Here is a 20,709-nt window from a genome sequence, read left to right on the forward strand (position 1 = left end):
TCAATGTACAGGGCTATTGGCTGCATATGTGACTTGATTTGGGGAACTGCCTCTATAGACACTTCGATGGATACAAGACCACAGCTATATAAGGCCCCCCTGGAAGCCCTATCAAAGATTTGGTTTATTCCCTGGAGCACTTTCTCGAAAATCTTCTCAATTTACTATCTCTTCAGCATATTCAGAGTCATGACTATCCCTGAGGAGGTTGATATCATAATATGCGGTGGCGGCAGTTCGGGATGTGTCCCTGCGGGCCGCCTCGCGAATCTTGATCACAACCTGTCTGTGTTGTTGATTGAGGCCGGCGAGGATAATTTGAACAATCAATGGTGAGGACGACGAGGCTACCGCTTTTAGAAATATGTTCTGATCTTAACCTAGGGTGTACCGTCCGGGTATATACCCGAACAACATGAAGCTCGATTCTAAAACGGCATCCTTTTATCAATCGAGGCCGTCCGAGCATTTAGATGGTCGTCAGGCCATTGTCCCATGTGCCAACATCCTTGGAGGTGGCAGTTCTATCAATTTTATGGTAAGTGATACCTGCTTGACAGTTTGATCCAGTGGTCCCATGCTGAATGAACTCAAGATGTATACTAGAGCGTCTGCTTCCGACTACGACGACTTTCAAGCAAAGGGCTGGACAACCAAGGAACTTCTTCCATTGATGAGGAAGCACGAAACATATCAGCGTGCAAGCAATAACCCGGAACTGCATGGTACTGACGGACCTATCAAGGTTTCATTTGGAAACTATACGTACCCGATTAAGAATGACTTCCTTCGTGCTGTTGAAACACAAGGGATTCCATTCACTGATGACTTGCAAGATTTGAAGACTGCGTATGAAGTCCACGACATATTTTTCATTGTGTCTTGCTAACGGGGAGTCATAATATTACAGCCACGGCGCAGAACACTGGTTGAAATGGATCAATCGTGACACAGGTCAGAACAAATGTCCAGTTTTGCATCAGTACCATTACCTCTCTAACACTCAGTATTAGGACGTCGAAGTGATGCAGCCCACGCGTATGTCCACAGCACCCGATCCAAACATACCAATCTCCACCTCCAATGCAACACCAAAGTTGAGAAAGTGATTGTTGAGAATGGTCGTGCTGTGGGAGTTGTGACAGTCCCAACCAAGCCTCTGAACGGTGGAGAGCCCGTTCGTAGGATCTTCAGGGCCCGGAAGCAAATCATTATCAGTTCGGGCACAATGAGTTCCCCCCTTATTCTCCAGCGGTCCGGCTTTGGTGACCCTGAGAAGCTGCGCCGGGCTGGCGTCAAGCCCCTGGTCAATTTACCAGGTGTGGGCCGAAACTTCCAGGACCACTACCTTACTTTCTCCGTTTACCGCGCGAAGCCAGACGTCGAGTCCTTTGATGACTTCATTCGTGGAGATCCCAAAGTTCAGAAGAAGGTCTTTGAAGAGTGGGACAAGAAGGGCACCGGTCCATTGGCCACTAACGGCATCGATGCCGGGGTCAAGATTCGACCTACCGAGCAAGAGCTAGGGGAGATGAAGAAGTGGCCTACCCCAGACTTTACAGAGGGGTATGAGTCGTATTTCAGGAACAAGCCTGATAAGCCCGTCATGCACTACTCCATTATTTCTGGGTAAGCATTTCATCCGCTTCGTTTTGCATGCCACGAGGCTAACCCACAGATAGCTGGTTCGGAGACCACATGCACATGCCCCCGGGCAAGTTCTTCACAATGTTCCATTTCCTGGTATGGTACAAACCCACCGAATCACATGAAGCACTGCTGACAAGATGTTAGGAATACCCCTTCTCCCGTGGGCACACCCACATCCAGTCGGCTGACCCTTACGAAGTCCCAGACTTTGATGCGGGTTTCATGAATGATAAACGTGACATGGCCCCTCTGGTATGGGGATATATTAAATCCCGTGAAACCGCCCGGCGCATGAGCTCGTACGCTGGAGAGGTCACCGCCATGCATCCTCAGTTCGCCTTCAACTCATCGGCCCGGGCGCAAGATATGGATTTGGCGACTACCAAGGCATACGCCGGCTCGAACCATATTTCTGCTGGTATCCAACACGGTATGTGCTCGCCTTTCATTGCCGAGTTATCCCGACCAGCTAATCAAATCAATGTAGGCTCTTGGACCACTCCGTTGGAACCCGGAAAACAGCCTTCGGCCTCAACTCTCAACTCCAATAGACATGAAGCTCGTCCGTCTTTGGAGTACAGCGATGACGATATTAAGCACATTGAGAAGTGGAGTAAGTTTCAAACATGGCTAGTAATATCTCGGATCATTGGGTCTAATGCCTTTGCTGCAGTTTCCCGTCACGTTGAGACAACCTGGCACTGCCTTGGCACATGCAGCATGGCTCCACGAGAGGGCAACTCCATCGCACCTCATGGAGGTGTTGTTGATGAGCGTCTCAATGTTCATGGTGTCAAGGGGCTTAAGGTTTGCGATTTGTCTATCTGCCCTGACAATGTGGGCTGCAACACTTTCAGCGTGAGTGTTCCTTTTGTTTGTTTCTGTGGAACTTTCTCAAATACTGACCATTATACTTAATAGACTGCTCTTCTTATCGGTGAAAAGTGTGCAGTCTTGGTTGCGGAGGACCTTGGCTACTCTGGAGCCGATTTGGATATGAAGGTCCCTACTTACCACGCTCCAGCAGAATTCTCCAATCTTTCTCGCCTTTGAAGGTCTATTTGGATTATAATTGGCTAGAAGAAGCCATTATTCCTCTCCCCTATGTCAAATTGGATTAACGCAGCTACAAAAATGAACAGTCAATTAAGGAAAACCTACACGCTAAAAGCATTTCGTAGTCAACAAAATGATTAGCTAACAGAGGTAAAAGATAGAGCAAAAAGAAAAACACATAATCGCGCGGATTTGATAGTGGCCACCCACCTTACCGTGGAATTCATCAGCTGTGCCTGGCAAAGAATTGCAAACTCCACTGCCCGAGGAGCTTCTGGAGTAGTGCGATGAGTGATCTGTTTTATTTGGTATTGTGCGGAGGGCAAATTGGATGCTTGATTGAGGTTGGCGCGACTAATAGGTTAGTTGATGTTATATGGGACGCGTAAGTGTATTCTGAGTCGTTGGGTAGCACCACCCACATTTTTACCGGGATTGAGAACAACAGCTCAGTTCATACTGCCTCGAGCTTGATGGCACCCGATTCTATGCCCTCAAGGGTCTGCGGAGACCACTGCTTCCGGAAATTGTGATCTAGTGCCCTCGGGCCATTAATATCGTTGATATTGACACTGAATAAGACCCTTACATGGTTCCTCTCCTCGCTGCATGCCCGGCATAAATGCCCTAGTGACCTATGATGACACTCATCGTGTTACACTTACTCATATAGACAGGAGAAACCGTTATGTGCCTTAATCAAGCCTCCGGTAGGAGCCTGCTGTGCACTGTCGAAAGTGTACTATTTCGCCTTTCATTTCATAGAGGGTTTCAATGAGGGCTCGAGTGAAGGAAGGGTTATGCGCTTCGCTCGATGAATTTCATGGAGTTGCCTTCTTTCGTCGCTATCGTGTAAGTCTCTTTGATCGAAGAATTCAAGGAAATCAGATCAGAATGATCCACCTGCATTCTTGGTTATAGATTTATTGCAGGCCATAGCTTTCAACCATCTGGAGAATCTATAAGATCAAACTTAGATTAAGTTACATTTGGTGCCCTTTCCCACGGGCGTTACTCGGGTGCGGGTCTACCCGCTTTCCGGCGCCAAGGCTAGGAACCAGCCTCAAGAGTGTCGATGTTGCGAGAAATAGAAAAAGCATAAAATTGAATCATATAGTTGGGCTACACATCAACTTGACATTGGGACACGGTATATAAACAATTTCAGATCGGAAGATACGGATGGGTTAAAAATTTCGCGAGCCAAGGTTCTATTAGAATCTTGATCTATTTCTCTTCGCCTTTGGTTGTCTCTCGACTCTAAACTAAAGGTCAAGTCTATCAAAAGACAGACCCTTTGCTATAAATAGTCGGGTACACGTGCGGTAAATATGTGGTAAACTTACTCCGTACTGTATGTATAACATTATTTACGCGTCGAGGGCCCACTTAAATCAAAGCAATCAGTCTACGTGTTGCACTTGAACCTAGGGGAACCATGAGATTTTGTGATACTATGTCTGACTGCAATGGTGAGATATACGTTATTAATAGAGGAAGAACTTGTACTGCGTGAGCGAGGGCTAAATAACCGACATTGGGATCCCAAAGCGAGATTCATTTTGCTTCGGATTTACGGCCCATGCTGAAACGTTACACGTCGTGAAAGATACGTAATAATCGTACTTGTCACTGACTGGATTTCTCCCCGGACTGAAAGTTGGTGGGACAAGCCGTGGTTGATTTTCTATGGGGGAAACAATTCCGATCTCCTCTCATCCTCATTTGTCACGTTTCAGTCATCTCGCCATCCTGTCAACGACACCATCTGAGATCAGTTCAAAAATCGAATGTTCGTCCAAAATCTTTTCAATTACCCCCACTGTCAAACTGCGACTCATCACCCGCTGTTATCAGCCTCTCAAATTAGAAGTGCCCCTGATCTCTCGCCATAATTCCATCTGAATCTATTCAGCGCCCTGGGCGCGAGCCTCGGGCCATGTTCACTTCTCCCAACGGCAACGGGACAAATGGCAGTATCGCAAGCCCAGGTGCCTCACGCGACCGCAATTGGTATCAAACTTCAGTCGACCAAGCTACGGGTCTACCCGACGTTGACCCGGTCGTGTTGCCCAAGGTCTCGCCTCGCCTCGAAGATGCAGAAGATTTCGATGATTGGTACGACGAAGTGATGAATATTTTAAAAGACAACAACCTCCACCTCTTGATCGACGCAAACTTGCCCCGCCCATCGCGCAGTGATCCCGCGAGACAGCAATGGCACGAGCTTTCGTGCCAAGTCGCCAGATGGCTCGAATTGAGCGTAAGCAACGAGTTCTATCTTGAAATCCGCGCCTACGGGAACGATGTGTATTTGGCGGACGCCTTTATGGCGAATGCCAAAAAGCACTTCAGCGGTAAGCATCATAGGGCTCTGAAACCTGCTATGATGCGATTTCTCAATACCCGACGAGCCGAATTCGATAGCACCAGTGACTTCATTTCTGCACTGGAGGATAACTTCTCTGTCGCGAATGCTCGGGGTGCCATGTTTACGCCGTATCTTGCTCTCTGTATCATGCTCCGGGAATTATCCACCGTCTTGGCGCTTGAGGCTTTTATTGATCTTAAAGAAAAAGAGCTGTATGCTATCAGTGATCCTCAGCTGAATATTACTGAAGCTCGCTACCACGAAACATGCAGTACTATCATCAATCATGTGAAGCGAGCAGGCATTGACTCGCTTTCTTGAAAATTTCTATCACTCTCTATGTTCAATGTAACGATCATGTCTTTTAATGTCTTCCTCAGCAGCATTTCTGTCAGGATTTCAATGTTTATAATTTGTCATCGAGTGAAAGCCTCATGGATACCCTGTATGTCAGTTAAGGGGAATTCCATAACAGAAGATATTTCAAGATAAAACCAAGAGATATTCATCTTCATCTCTAGTAAGGATTGTCAGCCCCTTCTGACTAGAACATCCGCACTTCACACCCTCTGGTCGTATGTATTGGTCACCAAATTGGAGGTGCTTCTATAGAAATGGTACGAAGTCTGAGTATCATTCAATCACTGGTCGCTGACCATACCTTGAACAGCTATTCACGGAGGGAGCTACTTAATGTTGCGCCACGCAGGTGACGATGGCCAGAATCAACGATAGCTTTAGGCGGCATGGATTGTGATGTGATTGGATGGCGTTCGCTGTATCTCAAATCTAGCTACATGGTTCCTCATCTCTTGGAGATTAATATTTCCTCTCAAGACACAGAACAAGGCTCTCGAGGTTACTATCCGATTAAAGCTGCAGTAGCTCCTTAATATCTCTTCCATCATCTGATCTAAAATTGACTATCTTGTTGTATCGGAAAAGCGGTTCAACTAGTGGACGCACGTCTCTTAGTCTTCTGTAAGTTTGATAGTGAAAGTAATGTGGAACAGAAATCGGAACGCAAAGATAAATGTCGATCCTGCTTCAAAGGATTTCAAAGCACTCAAGTCTTCCCTTCTTTACATAGGTGCGAACAGTCTCAGGGCCAATTTTAAAAGCTGGATAGTGATCAAAAACACATTTAGAAGCGTAGGGTTATCAGTTCTATACCCCGTCCGAGAACACGCTCGCTAGCACATTATCTTTAGCATAGTGATAACGACGGGAAACAAGTAGCCGTAGTTGATCAGGAGGTGGGACAGCCATAATTATATTTTCTTTAACCTGGACCGCGATCGAGTGGGGCTTAGAGAAGATCCACCATCTCATTTCCACGTTTTCTAGAGCCCTCAAATTGCTCTAAAAACGAAAAAAAAAAAAAAAAAAAAAAGNTCGTCTATAGGCTTTGATCAATTAGAATTTTTGAGAAGGTTAGGCCCTTCGTGATGAACTCTGGCAAGTGATTTGAACGAGGATATAACCGGTTACTTTGGAAGAATTTACGCTCCCGGATTAATTTGCCATAGTGAAGAGCGCAAGGCTGCCTAATTAGGTATAGTACCCCCCTATTTTACGAACTTTACTTTGCAAAGTTGCTTTTTAGGCCCACCGTCCACATGTTTTGTTAATTTCATTGGCTCAACTCTATATCCCGCCATTTTCTGCTGGTTTTAAACATCATGGCATATCACATAACTCCAAAATGCCTCCAGCTTGGAAGATCCTCACTTCTTTAGAAACCCCTTTAATTGGCAAGGATTCGCTCTGCGAGGATCCCTACATTTTGAAGGGTGAAGACTTCCGCAAAGCTTGATCTCGACCCATTAAAGTAGGTCCGCGTGAGCTTTTTTTTTTTAGAAAAAGCCCTCAATTGTGCATAAAATATCCTAAACAAGTAACCTTTATGAAGAATTTGTATAAACTTACATAAGACGAGCTCGAAATAAGGTCGCTTACGAGTTTCGAGCCCAAGGTCTGGGCCCAAAGTTGGGCTTTACGGAAGTCTAAATATAAGTACATATTATTACTGGTTAAGGACGCGCCTCTAACCGGTAGATATGTGTGGTAGTAAATTAGTGTGCGTACACAGTGAGAAGAATGGAGTAGAGAAATAATAAAGTAGAAATATAAAAACACATATTTTATTGTGGCAGCACCAAGCATACAAAACTAGTTCTAATTAGGTAATTTGTTAAAGTTCACAGTCAGTGGAGAAGTGATGGTACTGTCGGTGGGACCTGCCTTCTCTTTGAAGACCTGTGGATTGGTTTCACACTCTAGTTGGAATTAGAGTGGGACTTCCAAAATTTCTATTGTTTCGAGACTTTTGAGTATCTGTGTTATAATTTCCACCCAATTTACACGTTGTAGAAATGTCTTCAAACCCCTATCTCTGGAATCATGAAAACGGCTGATGGAGCCGATTGCCTCTTGTGTGATTAGCATATTTATACCGCGTTCACGTAGTCATTGTAATGCTATCTTCCTTGACGATCTCGAAAGACGAGATAGCACCAGTGCAGCTAGAATAAGATCTGCATCTCTTACTAGGAGACTATAGTTATATCGAAGAAGTATACGGAGTACGGAGTATGTGTTTAGCATATCTTTAAAGCCGCTCTTAGCTAATATCCGGTCATCTTATCTTATAAATTGTTTAGGTCTTAACTAACTCTGCCACTAGGACGCACATGGATGAGCAAGCTCCACTAGAAAGCTACCCGGAGAGCGCTAGGTTTTATCCCATTTAAGGAGTATGTATCCTGACGATTTATGTTGTACAAATGAGTAAACCTCGCTGCACGCTCCAGCGACCCCTATATATACGGACGGATATCAAATTCAACCATTATGATTGACTAGATCAAACTCGGCTCGCTATCTCTAGACGCTGCCAATAGTGCTTGACCTAAATGATATGATCGAAGGCGAAGTTGCTCTCTCGCTAGTATTCTCTGCACCGTACCCAAGTGTCCTCTTAAGGCTACCAGCTCTAATGCATGATATTATTATAAAGGTCCCCGACATTTTGATTTTTCTCACTCCGTAGACATGTGGTGGTCTTGCCGGTGGAGTCATGGGCAACTTCAGAGTCAATTGAGAATTACGTTCAACGTCGGTAACCTGAGCTAAATGGATAGATTCTCTATCAAAAAGAGTGCGTGGTATGCTTGAAGAATTTGCACAACGTAATCGGCCCAGCAGGGCTCAAGACACGATTAGGGCGCATCAGGACTTTAGCAATTCCCATATCATACGGACTTCCTTTTTGATAATTAGCTAGCGATAGGTGGGGCGTCGGGTATGTATCATAGAAACTCAAAAAGTATGGATTGTGTCTCAGAATCGTGATCTACGTAGCCACGTGTACGGTGGGACACAGAGCTGTAACCCGCCATACACGTGAGCCCCACAGTTATGGCTGGCTGAGAACACCGACCTGGGTACTGCGATACACTTGTGAAACAAAAAAGTTTAAGATGGGGCTGTGAAACATGCGTCTTAAGTTCTGCGATGAAGCTGTACGGGGTACTCCGTACTCAATATTCAGATTCAGCTTCGAAATCATCCAGGGGCGGCAAAATTTACGGATCAATTCTGAAACATCTTGGTCCCTTGTTAAACCGTTCAAAAAAACCGAGAAACTCAATGGGAAGCTAAGCGGGGCGCGGCAAACCCAAAAAGGCTACATAAGCGGGAAATTGATCCATGGATCGTATGAGGCCGCCATGGATGGCTACATAGGAGTGGAATGGGAGAATACGTTCAATTGACGCTGAAGAAGACATTTATCATGCGCGTCTAGGGCAACTGTCAATATATTTCAAGATGATGTACTGTACTGTTCTTCCGATTTGTAAATGTATGTGCTTCAACTAGTTACAGCGATCACCTGCATTTAATCACTTATCCGGACCCACATTCCATTCTCGCACTGGAGGCCAAGGAGAAGTCTGTTTTTTCGGTGTCCCTACGGAGGTATTAGATAACTTAATTCCCTGTTTTCAGATGTTTGAACAGTTTTAAACGCGTGGACAAAGCTGTAATGCAACAAACATTTGGGTGATTCCAAGGCTATATATACCCAAACTGGACTTCGGAGGTCAGCCAGAGACAATGATCCAGGTGAACCATGGGTTCAATAAGCCCTGATGGAGACAAACCCATGGTAAACACCCCAGATCGAGATGCGCGACAATTTCGACCGAGCTTTTAACCCTGATTTGGAGAACGAGCCCCACTGTATAGATGGAGGATTTGGCCCCAACTTTGGCCGGGCCAGATTGCCCCCCCCCATGTTTATCTGGACAAACTCCACTCTCTTTTCTTGACTCCTTTATGTATCTCTCTTTCCTCTCTATCTAGGTAAACCACACACTGCAATCATGCCGCCCACGCGAGAGGAAACCATCTGTAGCGTCTCGGCTCTTGCCACGCAATTAGGCAACCAGATCTCTGTGCACATGCTCAATTACCTCAGCACTACTAAAGACCTTCCCGACGGATTTCGCGATCTTTCGCATACCTTTCTCGACACCTGTCGCATGCTATGGGCTATCGAAGCCGGAGTGACCGAACTAGCCGGCGCCAATCGCGCCCTACCCGATGTTATAATTGAGGAGGTGGAAAAGAAATTCGTCTCCACCTACCGCGACTTCCAACAACTTGATAAGGTCATTTTGAAGCTTGTTCAGTATGAACATCGCGGGACACTTGGAAAACTTCAGCGAGGATGGAATCGGCCAGGCCATGACCTCAATCGCATTCATGAGTCGTTGAAGAAGACCACCGAAACTCTCCAAATTAGTGGTATGGCATTTCACTGGTCGCTCGCAGACGCGCACCCGGAGGAGTCTGTGGGCATTGGATACGCTGGCCTAGCGGCCGCGCTCGACCGTGTATCCAAAGGCCGCTCTGTGATGGGTATAAACAAGGTCAAGTCTTTCGAACCTGAGCGATCTTCATCGATGCAGAGTCAGTCGCCTGATTCACCGCGGTCGACGCCGTCTGTGCCCCCGAAGGAATCATTTTCTGCATCCCGACTCAACCAATCCATTCGCCAAGAACCAGAAATCATACCGGATGACATGTCCTCCATTCTGTCCTTGAACGGTTTCCTGAACCCCCAGTCTCGTGAGACCGAGAAAATACCCTATTTCGACCACCGGGCACTGCCGCGCCGGCCGGCCAAAACAGAAACATCAGCTTCTGCCGAGGAGATCAGCCTCCGCAATGACAGCTATTCGGATCACGATGCCGCCAGCGCCAGGCCAGCGCGGAGTCTGTTGGGACACGGCATCAATCTGAATGAAGAGACGCGTGATGGCACGACGTTACTTATCGAAGCGATTCGCAAGCGCGCACCGCAGCAGGCTATCGAAACCTTGCTCAATTCCGGTTGCGACCCCAATCGCAAAGACGACCATGGCAAGACCGCACTATGCGAAGCTGTACAAAGTGATCAGCCATCTATAGTGACAGCCTTATTAAATAAGGACGCTAATCCAAACCTGCCAGGACCTGAGCACGTCCTCTGGTCCGCTGTCCACCGCCCAGGCTGCTTGCGCATCCTGCTCGCGTGGGGTGCCGATGTCAAAAAGACTCCTGGTCTTATGGAGCAAGCGACAAGTGTCAACAATATCGATGCTGTGCGCGTCCTGCTGCAGGCGGGTATGGACCCGAATTCCAAGAAAGATGGAATATACACACCACTTTGCTCCGCCATCCGTGATGACCGCCCAGATATCCTCACCTTGCTTCTCCATCACGGTGCTGACCCTAATGTGATGGCATCTGAGTGGCCAGCTTGGAAGTGTATCACCCACAGACGTCTTCATTTCCTCCCAGACTTGGTGGCAGCTGGCGCAGATCTCCGCAAACCACCAGGTATTGTCGAGTCCGCCGTGGAGGAAAACAATCCGGAGGCTCTCCATTGGCTTGTGAGCCAAGGAGGCGCCAATCCAAACGACCGTAATGAGGAGGGCCACACAGCCATCACAACTGCCATCCGGAAGAATCGTCCAGAAATGCTGGAATGGCTATTGGCAAATGGTGCCGATCCCAACCTACGCGGCAAGGACTGGCCCATATATATGGCGGCTCAATCGCCGACCATGCTACGCCTTATTTTGCCCAAGATAACCGGCCTCTCCGCACACAAGGGTGTCATGGAGAAAGCGGTACAGGCAAACCAACTTGAAAACGTCAAACTACTCGTCGCAGCCGGCGCCAGCGTAGAGTGGAAAAACGGCGGCGTGTTCTCGCCACTGACAACAGCACTGCGCGAATGCCACTGGGGTATTGTGCGCTATCTTCTGAACGAGGCTGGTGCCGACCCCAATGCTCCTGGGGAGCATTTGCCACTCGTCAAGGCGATCCGGAGATGTGACGATGGTGACTTCACTATGATTGAGTTCCTTCTCGAAAGGGGCGCTGATCCTAATAAATGCTACCGCGACTGGAACGCGATCATGCAGGCCATTGAAGACCGCAATCTTCGGTTGTTGCACCTTTTGATTGAGAAGGGTGGCCAGATTGATCTTACTCAGAAAGATGAGACTGGTACGACGGTTTTGGATATGGCGAATTCTTCTGGCTGGCTGGAAGGAACCGAACTTATTTTGAAGAATGCTCGTCAGCCATGATTTGATTTTCTTTTTTGTTTGATATTTTGATATCCCTGTTTTTCTATAGCTCGACAGCATTTTTCCTATAATCACAAGACTTTATTAGCATCCATATTCGCGTTACTCGGATTATTCCATAATATTCTCAGTCAAAGTGGAAAAGGTGTTATCTCTTCTTGAATGCTGGTGGATCTTGGCACTCTGTGATAACGGTGGTTTGTACGGAGAAAAATCGGAAAAATATGTCTGTTTTCTTTGGAACCCACTGTGAAACTTTAATTTTTGCTATTTTGGCCTTAACAATCTGAATAAAAAATGTAGTGGGGCATTGCCTTCATTTTCAACATTAGCTCAGTTATAAGGTTGAGCGTATCATGTAAGGAGGTCACTAGAAATTTTGAAAAATAGTCGAAATCACCAATTTTAAGACTAGCTCGTCGCGCGATAGCCTCTTTCCTCTGGATCTGAAATCGTAACGTCGGATATAATTTAATAAAATCCGTATAAAACATAGCACCATTTGAATGTTGGGTTGTGTGATTCAAATCTTGAAACAAAAAATAAAAAACCGAAGAAAAAAAGACGACACCTGTGAGATTCGAACTCACGCTCGAAGGCCCTCCGCCAAAGTAGCTCCAGGGTTTTACCCACGCGAATAGAATCTGGAAGCCTAGATTTCTCTTCCTATGTCCTACGTATGTCGATCAAAAACCCCGAAGCGCCTCTTTTGAGTTTGCTTAAAGCAGGATAGAAAATACAGGCGTACCTTGCGGAAATTTCATTTTCATTTTCGTTTTCTCTTACAGCCCAGACACGGGTTTGAACATTAGCATATACCGACGATCTAGATGTTCCTCCTGGGTCTGGGCGTATGCCGCCCCCTCGGACACCGCCCCTCGGACACCGCTCACTTCGCCTTCCGGGGCCCTCCCTATTTCCAAACAGCCTTGACATGGCTCGGAAAACATTATATTTGCCGTGGTTGGATATAAACTATGGCAGTTGGGATTGATATGCAGCCGGATCCCCCACACTCGGACCGCCATTACTGTATGGGGTTGTAAAAATCACCAGCTAGAGAGTGGGCACTGAGGATATGTACTATGGTTAATATCAGCCTATTTTATATACAGATACAAAGCAAGTCCAAATCTCATTGAGTGTGCAGCAAAAAATAATAACTAATATGCGTAGGACATAAATTGAACCATCCTGCTATATTCCCGTTCTAGATCTAATTGCCCCGAAGAGTGGTTGACAGAGGACCATTAACAGAGTGTCGTCAGTCTTGGTGCATTGATCTAGAATTTAAACCAAATAAAATAGATACATACTAAGCTTCCCCGCAATAGTTTCCCCAGAAAAACTTTAATGCTGGGGTGAGGATATAAAAGAGCGCTCCCTGAGTGTCAAGAGCGGATACAATAAGTTCTAATTTGTGAATCGAACATTACCACCAAGTATACCCCGAGCATATCTATGTGATAGCATACAAAATGGCTCTAGGCATCATACAAGTGAATGAGCACCATGCACCTGGAACCTTTCTCTTGTTCGATGAGCCATCCGCACATCTCTCTTCCCAGATGAGGTATGGGAGTGGAAAGGTAATTCCAGAAAGAATAATTATTGAAACGTGAAACCCATGCTGAAAGAAGTAGCATGCAACCGTTGTCCTAATTCCTCAGCCTTCCAACAGCCCAAATGATCCATTGGTATGTGATTCCCTGTGGGTAGTGGGATAAGTAAACTAAAGCTTCAAATAGAATTGGCCGCAATGGAAGAAGAACTTGATATATATTGTCTTATTTTCTAATTCGATTATTTTCTCATCCATTCCACCGCCCTGATTGCTCCATCTATGGTCTTGATGTCGCACGCCCTTGGGCGATCTATTGAGGATGTTACAATGCTCACCGCATATCAACTGCTTGCGTGTGCTTGTTACGGGTACGTCTCACATATCTCTTCACTTCTACATTCAGCTAATACACATTTAGACCAATTGGCTCTGCCCTGGCCCATAAATACGGGAAACGGCCACAATTCATCTTCGCCTCCGTCATGGGATTTGTTGGAACCCTTGTCTGTTGCACCACCGGAGATAACTATGGCGTCCTGTTAGCTGGGCGGATTATCCAGGGCTTCGGCTCAGCGGTATTTGAGAGTCTGACTGTTGCAGTTATGGGTGATATGTATGTCAATCTGAGCTCCTGCCTGTCTTGCGTCGCTAACTGGGAAATTTCAAGGTTTTTCGTCCACGAACGATCTCTCCGAACTGGTCTGCTAGTGATGACATGGACCTGCATTATATCTTTAGTCTCGATCCTAGGTGGCGTGATAGCCGAGGGTCTTGGCTGGAGATACGTGTTCATCATTCATCTGCCCTTTACCGTTGTTGGACTGTTATCGGTTTTCTTCTTCCTTCCCGAGACTCAATGGAAGGGTTCCCGAAGCCATATTTCTTCTGAGGCGGCGGATCAGGCGGAGGATAAAGAGATGGCAAGTGTCAGTCATGGTCATGAGGAAAATTTGTCAGAATCCTCGTTGCCGGAGGCGAAGAAGACATTTATGCAAGAAATTGCGATCTTCAGTGGAACTCACACAGACGCCAACCTTTTGCGGTTGGTTTTTGCTCCATTTGCCGTGATTATAAACCCCGCAGTGATCTGGGTAGGTATATTCCGCCGTTCTTGTGTACGAATTGCTAACCAGGATTATTAGTCAATTGCCGTGGGTGGTGCGTGCATTGTTAGTTCCTCCCCACTCTTCACATATCTGCCGGTGGATTAACGAAGTGATACAGGGCTTCTACGTGGCTATCTCCTACATCCTTGCCCAAATATGGACACCTCCTCCATACAATCTGAATGCCCATCAAAATGGTACTTTTTATGTTGGTGGTAAGTTTCCATTTTCATTCATTACGTTGTGGAAGAGTAGAGAGAATTTCGGCTAAATTTGACCTACAGCATTGATTGGAGGTGTGAGCAGCAGCATAGCCGGGCCATGGCTAGGGGATATAATCGCCTAGAGAATGACTAAATGGAACAAAGGAACATATGAGCCTGAATTCCGCATTCCAATGATGGTTTTTGCTGCTTTGTTCTGTGGAATCGGATGGTTTGTCTTCATGTGGGATCTTGGCAACCCAACTCCAAATGGTTATTATCTAGGTGCATTCTGCCATGGTTGTTTGTGCTGTGGCACAACCATAGGTATGACATTTGCCAACCTTTATATACTGTGAGTACACGCTTTCTCCCACCAATGATTTTATTTTCCAATTCTTCTGTTATCATAGACTTGGCCGACAACGATTGGGAGCGGCAGTGACGCCTTCAGGGAAAATTCCACCGAAATCTTCATCCTCTTGATGACAGCCAAGAACTTCATCTTCTATGGGTTCTCTCAAGTTATGAACACCTGGGCAGAGGAAAAGGACCCGAGTGACGTTTTGAGGACCTTTGGAATTATCACAATGTGTCTCATAGGTACATCACCCGTGTTGTGTAAGTTTAATTAGACCCCTTCCACCTGCCACAAATCACTAATCAATAGACCCATACAGACATATTCGGCAAGGTCAATCGCTCTTTCATGCACAAGACTAGGTTAATGAGGAGGTTGACAGGGTATGGACACTAGAGATGAGGGATTGACTTATTTGCATCCTCTGGTGACACAGTATAGCGAGGAAGATGTACTGCGGTCAATTCCATAATATTCCTGCAGTACGGAGTAGGTCAACGGATTATATCTTCACTATGCTGCAAATATGTATCTTAAGATGAAGAATTTTAAATTTTAACTAGGGCGAAATTCATAAGCATACTGAGCTGATTATGCTCAGTGAATTACAATCTTAAACACAACCTCTTGTCTATGAAGTTATAGTCCATTATTTGCCTGGGATTTTACACGACTTATTTGGTTGTACCACACACTTGCTTTTGGCTCCGATCAGAACATATATCTCATGAGTGAGAATAACATGTTTTCTTAATCATGAGCGACAATAATTCACCGGATACCGGTTTTGATGCGGTCACAGAAAGCCCTCTGACTTTAGTTCAAGGTTCCTGCCGCTTCTAGAGGTTCAATTTAATACGGATCCCGCCTTCAAATCATCGGTGGGGCTTGGAGATGGAGCACGGAGGGTAGCGGTCACCGAACAACTGCGAACTCCGTGTCCAATCCTGTGACATGAGATCATCTATATATGCAAGGGAGCTGTTTACTATAATTCGTTTCGCTCTTTACCTGCTTTTATTAGAGGTTGAATAAGTCAAATCAACCCCTATTTTCACTTTTCTTTTTTAGTTGGCGTGAATCGGCCGAGTCATCTGTCATTTTGCCGGCTATGGATTCTCCTGTCAAAGAAAAGGTCCTGGGCCTGCTTTCCCTACCTATGCTGATATTCGCTTTGCTTGGGTTGGTGATCGGTAAAGTAATTTGGTCGTTCTTTTTTCACCCTCTACGCCACATTCCGGGCCCAGCGCTCGCAAAAGTAACCGATATATGGCATCTATATCATTGCTGGGGTGGGAAACGGCACCACAAATTGATGGAGCTTCACAAGAAATATGGTATTCATACTTTATACACACCCAAAACCGGGTTTCAGTAGCTGATCAAGAGAAAAGGGCCTTTTGTTCGAATCGGACCTAACATGGTTTCAACCAATTCATCAAGTGCAATTCCTGCGATTTATTCCGCAAACGCACCAGCCTTGAAGTCTGCATTTTACGAAGCTTTTGCACCTGGAATGCCTAGTAGCTTTACAACCAATGATAAGATCTACAGACAGAAAAAGCAAATCTTGTCGGCAGCGTTTGCACCTCGGAAGCTGGAAGCCATGGAACCGTTGATTCGTCTCCATATCGATACATTCTGCGAGAAAATTGCAGCAGCTGGAAAAGTTGATATTGCCGTGATGCTGGGTGCGCTTTCCATCGACGTCCTGTCTGATCTATGCTTTGGTAAAAGCTTCGACACTCTGAACAATGAGCCAGAAAGAGATCGTATTCTGGAGGCTATGGAAAAGTCTGTTGAGTTGGTCATCAGAGTAAACAGACCCCTGCTCCAGCTGTGAAGCGACAAACTGACCTGTCTAAAGGAAGGAACTATGCATAAATGGCCACGTGCTATTTGGAAGGTTCTTCATTCAAAGGAAAAGGTGATCAAACGGGGCTATGTCTATCAGGTGCGTTGATCTATCTACCATTTCTGCACTCGCTGATATTAATCAACCCCACCAAAAAGAGAGCAGTTGAAGCCATGATGCAGCAAATGCATAGCAAATCCGAGAGAGACGATTTCTTCACCAATATACTCCAGGCTCGTCGACCGGAGACTGGAGAGCCATATGACAAGCGGGAGTTGATGGGTGAAGCAATTCTTCTCCTGTTCGTGCAAACTGCCCATATTCCCGACTCAGTTATATCCCTACTAATAAAAGTCGTGTACAGTGTTGCAGGATCCGATACAACGTCTACAGCATTGACCATGATCATCTGGCATCTACTAGCGAACCCGAAGACGATGGAGAAGTTGACAGCGGAGATTTGTGAGAACTTTGACTCCACAGATTCGATAAAGTATCAGGCACTCCAGGGACTCCCTTATTTGCATGCGGTCATTGAGGAAGGGTTAAGAATTTGCCCACCAAATCCGGGCTTGATTCCACGAGTAGTCGTCGATCGAACCCCTGGCCATTTAGCCATTGACGGCCGTATTTTCCCTCCGGGTGTAAGAATTCCCCCAACCTTCACATTTCTCTTTTTGCGATACATGCTTCACGATTCTAACGGCCAATCTGTTTATTTAGACCGAAATCGGAGTTTGCAATCTCTCGCTTCATCATAACCCTCTTTATTTTGATCAGCCGGATGCGTTCCTTCCGGAACGTTGGCTCCAGGACTCCGAGATTAAGTGTGACAAAGGTGCATTCTCTCCATTCTCCTATGGTCCCAGGTCATGTTTGGGCCGAAAGTAAGTCTTGAAGATACCCTCTTTCCTCCCCTCAGTTCTACCTTTCTCGTATTGATATTTTCAACTCTAGCATAGCATACATGGAAATGAGCCTGACCCTTGCTCTCCTTGTTTATCGATTGAAGCTATCATTCGCGAATCATGACAAGGAAATGTTGGCTGGATTCGACGTCGATGATGCCTTTGTTGCTATAAAGCCGGCAGTTCCAGTGACTGTGACAAGAGTTTAAATGACTTGGACCCTTTGATCTCCACTTTGGTGATATTATTGTCGGGGAATGCTCTAAGCCCACTATCAAAGATATCCTTGCAGCTGCCGTTTAGTATTCTCAGCCTGTTACAAGCTTTAAAGGAGTTGGAATCTAATCTGTAGTTAATGTTGGACCTACAATCCACATGAATGAACAGAGAGTAACAAGATATTGCGCGTTATAATATGGCGTTTTTGGTGGATTTAGTGCGACCTAATGTACTCAAAGGCTCCTTTACTTCGTGAAATAACGAATATACTTTACTCCCCTTCTCATTCTCCTCCTAAGATATGTTTATTGATGGTAAATTCACATGAAAGAACACAATGCCATAGCCAAGAGAGCCATCCTGTATAAAATCAGATAGGAAAGCATATAATTCAATTTAATACTCTTTTTGGACCACCATTGACCTGTTTCCCAACTTTCGACATGTTTTCAGCGTTGTTAAATTTTGGGCACCAAAGAGGAGGTACTATATTCATCACCATAGTCTGACTGAGCAAAAGGTCCCTTTCAAGACACTCCTTTCGTATCAGGTAGGATAACTTTCGAACTTTGGCCGAATTTGTATCCACTTGAATTTGTGAGGCTGTTCTTAGGAAATTTATTATGTGGGTTGATGTCACTCACTTCTTTCAACGAACAACTTGAGTGAACAACAAATCCGAAGGAAGATAGATTATTCCCCATGCGATCGCGGAAATGGGGGTTTGAAACCTCAAAATGCAACTAAAGTATAACATAAGAAAGTCGTAAATCATCAGGGCTAACGGAAGTTTGTTCTTAAACGCGGACCCCGCGAAATATCCGCCGCCTGTGTAAGGCCGTCGATGTTCCGCTAGCGGAGACCGAAACAGTCTGCAGACGATTGCGAGACATATATCATAAAAGGTATTGCTCAACCAAAATTATAACAAGCACAATTCAATTATTCAACTCCGAGAACAAACTGATAGTTCCCCTAGAAATGGGTTCCACACAAACAAGTACGTTCGTGGACGGCAAACCGACCAATATTGAGACTCGACTATTTATTAATGGAGAAGTATGTTGGAAAACTATTGGATCTATAATACAAAGCTAATATGACTCATATCTGCTAGTTTATTGAGTCGTCGGACAAGCAGACATTCAGTATCTACACCCCCTCAAGCCATGAACTTGTCGCAGAAGGTCAGAATCTGATTAGAACCAAACTTTACCCCTTATAATAAAGGGTATTTCTGACAAAGCCAAGTCTACGAAGCTAGTGTCGATGATACAAACAGAGCAGTAGCTGTGGCTAAACCAGCACAGCCGGCATGGGCTGAATTGTCCCCGACGCAGCGCAGTGCCCCGCTGAAGAAGCTCGCCGCGCTACTGCGTGAGAACACGGATGAGCTTGCTTATCTCGAAGCTGTCTGTATGGGGCGACCTGTTAGCGGCTACGTTGATAACATAATAGCTGCGCACAAATTTGAATCATTTGCCGAAGCTGGATATACTGCCAAGGGAGTGTCTAGCTTGAATACACCCGGGTTCGTGAACATGACACTTCGGCAGCCTTTTGGTGTCGTAGCAGCCATTATCCCATGGAATGTCCCTTTGGTTACTCTCGCAGGCAAGGTTGCTCCTGCTCTCATTACCGGTAATACTGTTGTTCTTAAGAGCAGTGAAAAGGCTCCTTTGACAGTAAGTTAATCAACATAATGGATATTTCACTTACCCCGATTTTCATAATTAACACTATATAGTCTCTCAAACTGGCTCAGCTTTCAATTCAAGCGGGGTTCTCCCCCGGAGTACTAAATATACTTTCTGGACATGGCCAAATCAGCGGTGCAACCCTATCTTCGCACATGGATGTTCGCGCGATATCTTTTACTGGCTCTACCCGAGCTGGAAGTCTGATTCAGACTGCTGCGGCACAATCGAACATGAAGAACGTGATTTTAGAACTAGGTGGAAAGTCTCCAGCTGTTATCTTCGATGATGCCGATTTAGAATCAGCAGCTGCCAAGACTGCAAACAGTATTCAGTGGAATAGTGGACAGGTTTGCATGGCAAACTCGCGAATTTATGTCCAAGACACTATTGCAGAGAAATTCCTTCAGCTTTTCAACATAGCCTTTGGGTCAATTCAACAGGGAAACCCACTCAACCCAAAGACAAACCATGGCCCAATGGCAGATGACGTTCAGTTTGAAGCTGTGAAGAGATACATTGCATCGGGTAAAGATTCCGGCACGCTCGCCATGGGTGGTGCTTCAAAGAACGGGTTCGTGGAGCCGACAGTGTTTACGAATGTCCCACAGGATGCAAAGATCATGAGGGAAGAGATCTTTGGCCCGGTGGTGAACATCAGGATCTTCCATACCGAGGCGGAGGCACTCGAAAAGGCTAACGACACTGAATATGGTCTCTATGCCGCAGTCTTTACGAAGGATATCAACCGGGCGATGCGGTTTGCGAAGGGGCTGGAGGCGGGAACCGTCGGTGTCAATTGTACATCGCCCGTCACTGGCCATGACTTGTCTTTTGGAGGATGGAAGTCCAGCGGAGTTGGACGAGAAGGTCTACTTGACAGCATCAGCGCCTTTTTAGAACATAAGTCTGTCCTGATCAAGATAGAATAGTTTGTTCGAATGGCGAAACACTGTTTTGCTATTTACCCATTGCTTTGTATTATTCTACCGTAGCAAAGATAATTTTATATTCCATCGTTTCCCCTCTTAATTCTCATGTCTGTGATACAATGCGTCTGGGTGATAGATGC

General features: G+C 45.8%; 6 protein-coding genes across 6 annotated transcripts; all 6 read left to right on the top strand.

The window, feature by feature from the left end:
• Positions 1 to 189: 189 nt before the first annotated feature.
• On the top strand, positions 190 to 2,703 carry PEX2_014350 (GMC family oxidoreductase; the record flags this gene model as incomplete). Its single annotated transcript, XM_016738711.1, has 10 exons — positions 190 to 332; positions 385 to 538; positions 596 to 849; positions 911 to 954; positions 1,014 to 1,629; positions 1,683 to 1,743; positions 1,795 to 2,080; positions 2,138 to 2,263; positions 2,324 to 2,508; positions 2,572 to 2,703. 10 exons carry the CDS (start codon positions 190 to 192, stop codon positions 2,701 to 2,703), a joined length of 2,001 nt encoding a protein of 666 aa, XP_016602605.1.
• A 1,942-nt stretch (positions 2,704 to 4,645) lies between these two features.
• PEX2_014360 (uncharacterized protein) lies at positions 4,646 to 5,398 on the top strand (the record flags this gene model as incomplete). Its single annotated transcript, XM_016738712.1, has 1 exon — positions 4,646 to 5,398. The coding sequence occupies one exon, from the start codon at positions 4,646 to 4,648 to the stop codon at positions 5,396 to 5,398; it is 753 nt and encodes a 250-aa protein (XP_016602606.1).
• Positions 5,399 to 9,465: 4,067 nt separating this feature from the next.
• PEX2_014370 (ankyrin repeat domain-containing protein) lies at positions 9,466 to 11,724 on the top strand (the record flags this gene model as incomplete). Its single annotated transcript, XM_016738713.1, has 1 exon — positions 9,466 to 11,724. One exon carries the CDS (start codon positions 9,466 to 9,468, stop codon positions 11,722 to 11,724), a length of 2,259 nt encoding a protein of 752 aa, XP_016602607.1.
• A 1,843-nt stretch (positions 11,725 to 13,567) lies between these two features.
• Positions 13,568 to 15,430, top strand: PEX2_014380 (Major facilitator superfamily domain, general substrate transporter; the record flags this gene model as incomplete). Its single annotated transcript, XM_016738714.1, has 9 exons — positions 13,568 to 13,656; positions 13,707 to 13,901; positions 13,956 to 14,379; positions 14,431 to 14,457; positions 14,513 to 14,609; positions 14,679 to 14,692; positions 15,011 to 15,218; positions 15,278 to 15,341; positions 15,400 to 15,430. The coding sequence occupies 9 exons, from the start codon at positions 13,568 to 13,570 to the stop codon at positions 15,428 to 15,430; spliced, it is 1,149 nt and encodes a 382-aa protein (XP_016602608.1).
• A 948-nt stretch (positions 15,431 to 16,378) lies between these two features.
• PEX2_014390 (cytochrome P450) lies at positions 16,379 to 17,930 on the top strand (the record flags this gene model as incomplete). The annotated part of the gene is made up of 5 exons (XM_016738715.1): positions 16,379 to 16,774; positions 16,826 to 16,912; positions 16,972 to 17,457; positions 17,537 to 17,700; positions 17,771 to 17,930. The coding sequence occupies 5 exons, from the start codon at positions 16,379 to 16,381 to the stop codon at positions 17,928 to 17,930; spliced, it is 1,293 nt and encodes a 430-aa protein (XP_016602609.1).
• Positions 17,931 to 18,921: 991 nt separating this feature from the next.
• Positions 18,922 to 20,569, top strand: PEX2_014400 (aldehyde dehydrogenase family protein; the record flags this gene model as incomplete). Its single annotated transcript, XM_016738716.1, has 5 exons — positions 18,922 to 18,999; positions 19,058 to 19,127; positions 19,192 to 19,356; positions 19,399 to 19,625; positions 19,688 to 20,569. The coding sequence occupies 5 exons, from the start codon at positions 18,922 to 18,924 to the stop codon at positions 20,567 to 20,569; spliced, it is 1,422 nt and encodes a 473-aa protein (XP_016602610.1).
• Between the last annotated feature and the right edge of the window lie 140 nt (positions 20,570 to 20,709).

Source organism: Penicillium expansum, assembly GCF_000769745.1.
Source record: "Penicillium expansum strain MD-8 chromosome Unknown contig44, whole genome shotgun sequence".
In the NCBI taxonomy this organism is placed as follows: Eukaryota; Fungi; Ascomycota; class Eurotiomycetes; order Eurotiales; family Aspergillaceae; genus Penicillium; species Penicillium expansum.